Below are 7,824 nucleotides of genomic sequence, written 5' to 3'. Positions count from 1 at the left end.
TGAATACGATTGAGAAAGTAGTCGGATTCAAGCATTTACATGGTCATTTTTTGCTGTTTGATCAGATTAGAAAAGGAATAATCCACCCCTTCCAATCCAATCAAAATTTCATTCAGATCGATTAAGGTGTTTACATGAACGTTTTTCAATCCGACTGAGCCGTCAATCCGATTACAAATGGATTATTTGGGTGTAAACTTAGCCATTGATTAAATGGAGTTGTACCCATAATTTATGTTGAATGTCCTTAAAACAAAGGAAATGGTATTTGATTTCTGATGGAGGAAAAATGCTGTTATGCCATTAACTGTTAATAGTGAAGACATTGAAAATGTATAAGTTTCTTGGAACCACCATCTTTGCATTGTTGAAGTGGATGATAATGGGATGAAGCGGTCTGCCTCAAAAATTATGAGCTTCCCATCATTGATGACATTTTTGTCTCATGTTTTCAGAAAAGTACAAATAATTCTGAAAGATCGCGCACATCCAGCTGGACACCTCTTAAACCCTCTACCTTCAGGCAGACGACTCATTTTTCACATTTTTAAACAGCACTTATTATTGGATGGCTCTTAATTCCTTTGGGATTTATGCATCTGTATTTCATTCCTTGTAATTGATGGGATAATGTATGTGTTGTTTTGTCACAGTGTATGTAATTATTGTTGATGAGCTCACCAGGAAAAAAATAAGAATCATACAACGAGGTTGTGATGGCAATAAATAAATTAATAAAAAACATAATTCACTTTTTCTTTTATTGAATATTTCCTTTTCTGACTGCTTACAATAAAATATAATTTTTCAATTCCCAGTACATTTAATGTCATTAGGAGAACAGGTCAGATTGTGGCTAATGGCTATGTAATGGCTATGATGTGGCTAATGCTGTTATTGGTGTTGGTCACTGTAAAAAAAAAAAAAAAAAAAAAGTCAATAAGGCCTTTTATTTCTTCATCCTAAGGAAATCTGATCAGTGACAATTTTAGTACATCGTTGTCGTATAAACATACTGTTATACTGTTATAAAAAACAGCTCCATTGGACATACATAGCAGTAATACTAGTTTGTAATTTAACTGTTGAAATCTGGAAGCCGTAGAAAGAATAATTTTTATTTATTAAAATCTTATTTATATACCTTTATTCACGAGAAAGCATTGTATCATCATCATTAGGCATACACAGCAGTCATGAATCATTACAATTCAAGTCTAATTTATTTGTTGAAACTTGGAAGCAATAGAAAGAACATATTTTATTATTATTTTAAAGATATTTTTGCCTTTTTTAAGGAGAATGCACTTAATTTAGAATAATATTCCCCTAGAGACTTGATGTAATGAAAGAATGAAAGTATTATGGGTAGATTCATCAACACAGTTTCATTGATGATCCAATATAAACACCAAACCCAGGATAGAGCGGTTGAGTGAATGTGGTCTGGACTGTGTGGATGAGGCTCATTGTGTCTCCAGAGACGCTGTAGAAGGACAGAGTTCCTGCACTGTGATCCACATACACTCCTATTCTACTGCTGATGGGCTTTACTGGGAGTTTAGTCTCTGTGTCATTGTGACTCAATGAGCAACTGGAGGAAGAGCAGAACAAACCCCAGGACTGATCATTACATCCAAACACACACTCTTTACCCGATCCCTTCCTGCTGATGCTCTTATATGACACTGATATATCTACACCACCACTCCTCTCAATCTCCCAGTAACAGCGTCCACACACACTCTCTCTACACAACACCTGAGGATGATCAAATCTGTCTGGATGATCAGGATATGGCTGAAGCTCTGGGAAAATGTTAGTGATCACTCTGTTCCTCTCAGACAGACGGAGGCGTTTATTCACTGTGTTCCGATCCAGATTGAGCTGATGGGAATCTGATGGAGAGAAAACACATCAGAATCAGGAATTATGAATCTGATCTTTTAATGTATCTGAACTCTTCATGTTCAATATATCATCAGTGTCTCAGTACAGTTTACCAGATATCCTGTGAAAATCATGTAGATCAACTATAAAACTCTTCTGTCATGTTTTCTTTCTCCTTCTACAGGAAGAACATGAACACACTCAATTAGTTTTTTCTGCTTGTTTTCTTAGTGACTTACATTGTAGGAAGTCGTTCCTGGTTCTGGGAACAATGTTGGTGAAAGTGACTGTGGAAATCAACAGACATGAAGAGTGTGATTATCATGTCAAGAGAAAATGATCCTGCATCCGTTCCTAAGACATTTCTAATATGATTTTCTACATGATATGAGATGATGGAGGATCATTTCTGAGAGCAGATGAATCTCCAGGACTTTACCTCTGTCAGAGATCTTCTTCAGCTCCTCTTTGCAGAAATCCTCCAGTTTGTCTCTCAGCTGACGGACAGATTCTCTCACAACATCAAAAGAGGAGAGAGAACTGAAGGGATCGTCATTTACGTCTGTAGATTCAGGAGGAACTGAGAGAGACTGGAAACTCTACAGAAAACAGAAATCAAAGCTCATCACCTCCACACTTCAGACAATAACCTGCACTACTGTCAGATTTGAGCAGCTCTTGTTGATCTTTAGTAACTCTCCTCAATCCAGCACTTTCACAGCATCAGCTTCATTCTTCTCATATTCATTATATCATGTTAGAGCTGTAAGATCTAGTGTTTGCCACTTACAATATATGTGAACTTTCTAGGAAAACACTTGATGATCAAACATCTGCCAATAACATAAATGTAACAGATCAAGGTTGACATTAGGGCCCTTTCTAGGCACAAGTGAACTAGGCGCTTATCTAGGGTCCCACCAAGTGGAGGGGGCTCCAATGAGCGCCTCAATGCCTCCCGTTACCATGGTAACATAATCACACTGCACTTTAGCAAACACTCACCACATGCTAAGTACATTTAAGCTCAATATTAGCATAAGAAAGATATGATTTTTTTAAATGTATTAGAAAGACTGTGATCACTAATCCAAATATTTCGTTTTGAAATTATATATTTAAAAAACAAATAACAGCCACAGTGAAATAATGCAAATTAAAAAAAAAAAAAAAAAAAAAAATATGTCCACACATGAAAGTGATTAATTCACATATATAAAAAATCTAAAGGTCAGTAATATACCAACATCTCTATCACATGAAATATTTTAAATAATCATATTATCCTGATCAAATGCATCAATCGCCATCTTAGCTGTATTATATCATGTAAATTGGACTCTAAATCATCTGATGCAACTTTGGTGAAAATTTGTCAAATTTTCACAATGATGTAAAAAAATCAGAAGGATAAATGAGGTCGAAAAGTTCAAATGTGTGTGAAGTTTTGAACTATTGGTGGCGCTAGTCGAGCCTGGCAGCTAAATGTATATTCCAGAGGAAAGAGCTCAGAACATATAGATGTATCATAGTATTGAGATTTGTATTGAATTGTGACATGTGTGAATCGTTACATCCCCATGTCTTCATGGTCAAATTCATCAACGTGTTAAAGGCAAACAGTTACATACAAAATACATATACAGGTGCATCTCAATAAATTAGAATATCATGAAAAAGTTATTTTTTTCTGTAATTTAATTCAAAAAGTAAAAACATATTCTAGATTTATTAGACAAAGTAAAATATTTCCAAACTTTTTTGTTTTCATTTTGATGATTACAGCTTGCTGCTCATCAAAATCAAAAAATCAGTATCTCAAATTATTAGAATATTTAATTTCAAGTTCTATTAAATTACCGTTCTCAGGGTATAAATACTGGGTTTAGGTCAGTAATCCCAACATAAGTCATGGGGAAGTCTGCTGACTTGACAGTTGTCCAGAAGACGATCATCAAGACCCTCTACAATGAGGGTAAGCCACAGAGGGTCACTGCTGAAAGAGCTGGCTGTTCGCAGAGTGCTGTGCCAAAGCATATTCATGGAAAGTTGACTAGAAGGAAAAAGTGTGGTAGGAAAAGGTGTACAAGTGAAAGGAATGACCGCAGGCTTGAGAAGATTGTCAGGTGAAGCCGATTTAAGAACTTAGGAGAGCTTCAAAAGGAGTGGACTGAAGCTGGAGTCAGTGCATCAAGAGCCACCACACACAGACGTCTTCAGGAAATGGGCTACAACTGTCACATTCCACGTACCAAACCACTTCTCAACCGAAGACAACGTCAGAAGCGTCTTACCTGGGCTAAGGAGAAAAAGAACTGGACTGTTGCTCAGTGGTCCAAAATCCTCTTTTCAGATGAAAGTAAATTTTGCATTTCATTTGGAAATCAAGGTCCCAGAGTCTGGAGGAAGAGTGGAGAGGCACAGAAACCATGTTGCTTGAAGTCCAGTGTGAAGTTTCCACAGTCAGTGATGATTTGGGCTGCCATGTCATCTGCTGGTGTTGGTCCACTGTGTTTTCTGAAGTCCACAGTCAACGCAGCCATCTACCAGGAAATTTTAGAGCACTTCATGCTTCCTTCTGCTGACAAGCTTTATGGAGATGCTGATTTCATTTTCCAGCAGGATTTAGCACCTGCCCACACTGCCAAAGGTACCAAAAGCTGGTTCAGTGACCATGGTGTTACTGTGCTTGATTGGCCAGCAAACTCGTCTGACCTGAACCCCATAGAGAATCTATGGGGTGTTGTCAAGAGGAAGATGAGAGACACCAGACCCAACAATGCAGATGACCTGAAGGCCACTGTCAAAGAAACCTGGGCTTCCAATACACCTGAGCACTGCCACAGGCTGATTGCCTCCATACCACGCCACATTGCTGCAGTAATTCATGCAAAAGGAGCCCCTACCAAGTATTGAGTGCATAGAAATGAACATACTTTTCAGAAGCCTGATATTTCTGTTTAAAATATAAAATAAAATAATATATTGTTTTTTTTATTGATCTTATGAAGTATTCTAATTTTTTGAGATAGTGAATTGGTGGGTTTTTGTTAAATGTGGGCCAAAATCATCACAATTAAAAGAACCAAAGACTTAAAGTACTTCAGTCTGTGTGCACTGAATTTATTTAATACACAAGTTCCACAATTTGAGTTGAATTACTGAAATAAATTAACATTTCCACAACATTCTAATTTATTGAGATGCACCTGTATATATAATGCAATTTTGTCAAGTTTGAAAATCATCTGATGCAACTTTGATAAACAGTTGAAACTGATGAGACTGATGATTATATAATAACCGAACACACAGATCAACACTTCAGTCAACGGCTCATTCTGCTCTCATGAAATGTTTCTCTGTGAGTCTCTTGCTCAAGTCCACTATGATCCTGTTCTTCTAGATCTCTGTTACCTGCAGGAAATGGATGTGATCCTGTGTGTGTGAAAGCTGCTCCAGCTCAGCATCTCTCCTCCTCAGATCATTGATCTCCTGCTCCAGTCGCTCCAGTCGTCCTTCAGCTCGACTCACTGCAGTCTTTTCCTGATCTCTGATCCGCTGTGTGGCCTCAGAGCGGCTTCTCTCAATGGAGTGGATGAGCTCAGTGAAGATCCTCTCACTGTCCTCCACTGCTCTCTGTGCAGAGCGCTGTTAGGACACACATCACAATCACACAGTGGCTTCAGTGAGTCCTGACTGAGACTTCTCAAACTTCTCTTCTTCTCCAGACTCACCTTATGAGACTCCACAGCCTCTCTCAGCTGCTGAAGATCTTTCTCTCTCTGCTGGATCCTCTGCTGGAATGACCTCTGCGTCTCCTTCAGCTGATGCTAATGAAAAAAACAATCACAGGAGAAACATCACATAAATCATCAGGTAAACAGATATGAATCCAGTATCAGTGAAGTGCTGAGATTGAGGGGTTAAAGATCTTACACGATAAGGCTATAGGTTCATTCATAAGTGTCAGCATTATTTCATCAATGTCTAGTTTTATAGGGATAGTTCACCCAGAAATGTAAATTCTTTCATTGTTTACTCATCCTCATGTCTTTACAAACTTGTTTGTTTTTTTCTTGCAGAACACAAAAGATATTCTGAATAATGTCTCTGTTTCTAGAGCCCAAATCAAATATGGTGACACGTCAATAACATCAAACCTCACTGGCTCATGCATGTCACATGACTAAATGTACTCTAGTAGACACCATATCAAAATTAAGAGCCTGTAAATGAGTATAATGAGACCTCTTTAAGTTCATACCTGTTTCTCTGTCCTCTGTGCTGCAGTTGATACAGTGTCGTGGTTTTTATGTTCATCCATCGTACACAGCAGACATATACACTTTTGATCAGTGCGGCAGAAAACCTCAAGGATCTTGTCGTGTTTTGGGCAGATCATCTCCTGCAGTCGTCCAGTGGCTTCAGTCAGATTGTGTCTCTTTCCTTTAAAGAAACTCTCATGTTGTTCAAGGTGATTCCGACAGTAAGAGTTCAGACACACCAGACAGGACTTGACGGCTTTGTGTTTTTTTCCAGTACAGACGTCACACTGCACATCTCCAGCATAACAGTCTGCGGGAAGTTTAATCTTCTTCAGTTTCTCCACCACTTCAGCCAGAATGGTGTTTTTAGCTAAAGCAGGTCTTGAACTGAAAGTCTGTCTGCACTGAGGGCAGCTGTAGACTCTCTTCTTATCCTCCTGATCCCAGCAGTCTGTAATACAGATCTTACAGTAACTGTGTCCACAGGGAATGGTCACTGGATCCTTCAGGAGATCCAGACACACTGGACACATGAACTCATCCTGAGAAATTCTGGCTTCTGCCATTTTACTGCATGAACACAGAGACACAAACACACAACAGCTCAACTACACTTCAGTTTCAGTTTCTCTTTCTCTGTTTCCTGGTTCTGTGTTTGAGTGATGTGTGCAAATGTCTGCAAGTCTGTACAGTCACAGATCATAAAACGTCCACTAGATGTCAGTCTCAGACAGACACTCAAAGAATATACAGGTGCATTTCAATAAATTAGAATATCATGAAAAAGTTTTTTTTTGTTTCTGTAAATTAATTCAAAAAGTAAAACTTATATATTCTAGATTTATTAAACAAAGTAAAATATTTCCAGACTTTTTTGTTTTCATTTTGATGAATCAGTATTAAAAAAAATCATCTCAAATTATTAAAATATTTAATTTTAAGTTCTATTAAATTACCATTCTCAGGGTATAAATACTGGGTTTAGGTCAGTAATCCCAACAGCAGTCATGGGGAAGTCTGCTGACTTGACAGTTGTCCAGAAGACGATCATCAAGACCCTCTACAATGAGGGTAAGCCACAGAGGGTCATTGCTGAAAGAGCTGGCTGTTCGCAGAGTGCTGTGCCAAAGCATATTCATGGAAAGTTGACTGGAAGGAAAAAGTGTGGTAGGAAAAGGTGTACAAGTGAAAGGAATGACCGCAGGCTTGAGAAAATTGTCAGGCGAAGCCGATTTAAGAACTTAGGAGAGCTTCAAAAGGAGTGGACTGAAGCTGGAGTCAGTGCATCAAGAGCCACCACACACAGACGTCTTCAGGAAATGGGCTACAACTGTCACATTCCACGTACCAAACCACTTCTGAACCAAAGACAACGTCAGAAGCGTCTTACCTGGGCAAAGGAGAAAAAGAACTGGACTGTTGCTCAGTGGTCCAAAGTGCTCTTTTCAGATTGTTTTAGATTTTGATGTTGATATTACTATTTACCTGTTTCAATGTTGTTATTTGCTTGCTTTTAAGTTAAGGCCATATATGCTTGAATGATTATGAAATTAAGTAACTACAATACTTCCTTTGTTTGTTATAAGATAAGATGACTAAGCAACAGTTGTGAAAGTTAGGTTTTTGAGTTTGATGATTGTAACCAACCACAAAGATTAACAATAAG

General features: G+C 38.1%; 1 protein-coding gene across 1 annotated transcript; it reads right to left on the bottom strand.

Annotated features, from left to right (window-relative positions):
- Positions 1 to 917: 917 nt before the first annotated feature.
- LOC127511146 (tripartite motif-containing protein 16-like) lies at positions 918 to 6,794 on the bottom strand. The gene is made up of 6 exons (XM_051891757.1): positions 6,158 to 6,794; positions 5,628 to 5,723; positions 5,308 to 5,541; positions 2,330 to 2,489; positions 2,130 to 2,177; positions 918 to 1,898 (listed from the first exon to the last, which is right to left on the bottom strand). The coding sequence occupies exons 1-6, from the start codon at positions 6,722 to 6,724 to the stop codon at positions 1,378 to 1,380; spliced, it is 1,626 nt and encodes a 541-aa protein (XP_051747717.1). The 5' UTR covers positions 6,725 to 6,794; the 3' UTR covers positions 918 to 1,377.
- Between the last annotated feature and the right edge of the window lie 1,030 nt (positions 6,795 to 7,824).

The sequence above is a fragment of the Ctenopharyngodon idella genome, chromosome 4, assembly GCF_019924925.1.
Source record: "Ctenopharyngodon idella isolate HZGC_01 chromosome 4, HZGC01, whole genome shotgun sequence".
In the NCBI taxonomy this organism is placed as follows: domain Eukaryota; kingdom Metazoa; phylum Chordata; class Actinopteri; order Cypriniformes; family Xenocyprididae; genus Ctenopharyngodon; species Ctenopharyngodon idella.
The sequence above is the reverse complement of the archived record's forward strand: the minus strand, read 5'-3'. Positions and strand labels throughout refer to the sequence as shown.

Bases quoted from the DNA above. Each gene is read 5' to 3' on its own strand.
- LOC127511146 (XM_051891757.1), bottom strand. From the start codon at position 6,724: ATGGCAGAAGCCAGAATTTCTCAGGATGAGTTCATGTGTCCAGTGTGT. The intron at 2,178-2,329 runs GTAAAGTCCTGG...TGATTTCCACAG, and splicing joins GAAGAAGATCTCTGACAGAG to TCACTTTCACCAACATTGTT. The intron at 1,899-2,129 runs GTAAGTCACTAA...TCTCTCCATCAG, and splicing joins CAGGAACGACTTCCTACAAT to ATTCCCATCAGCTCAATCTG.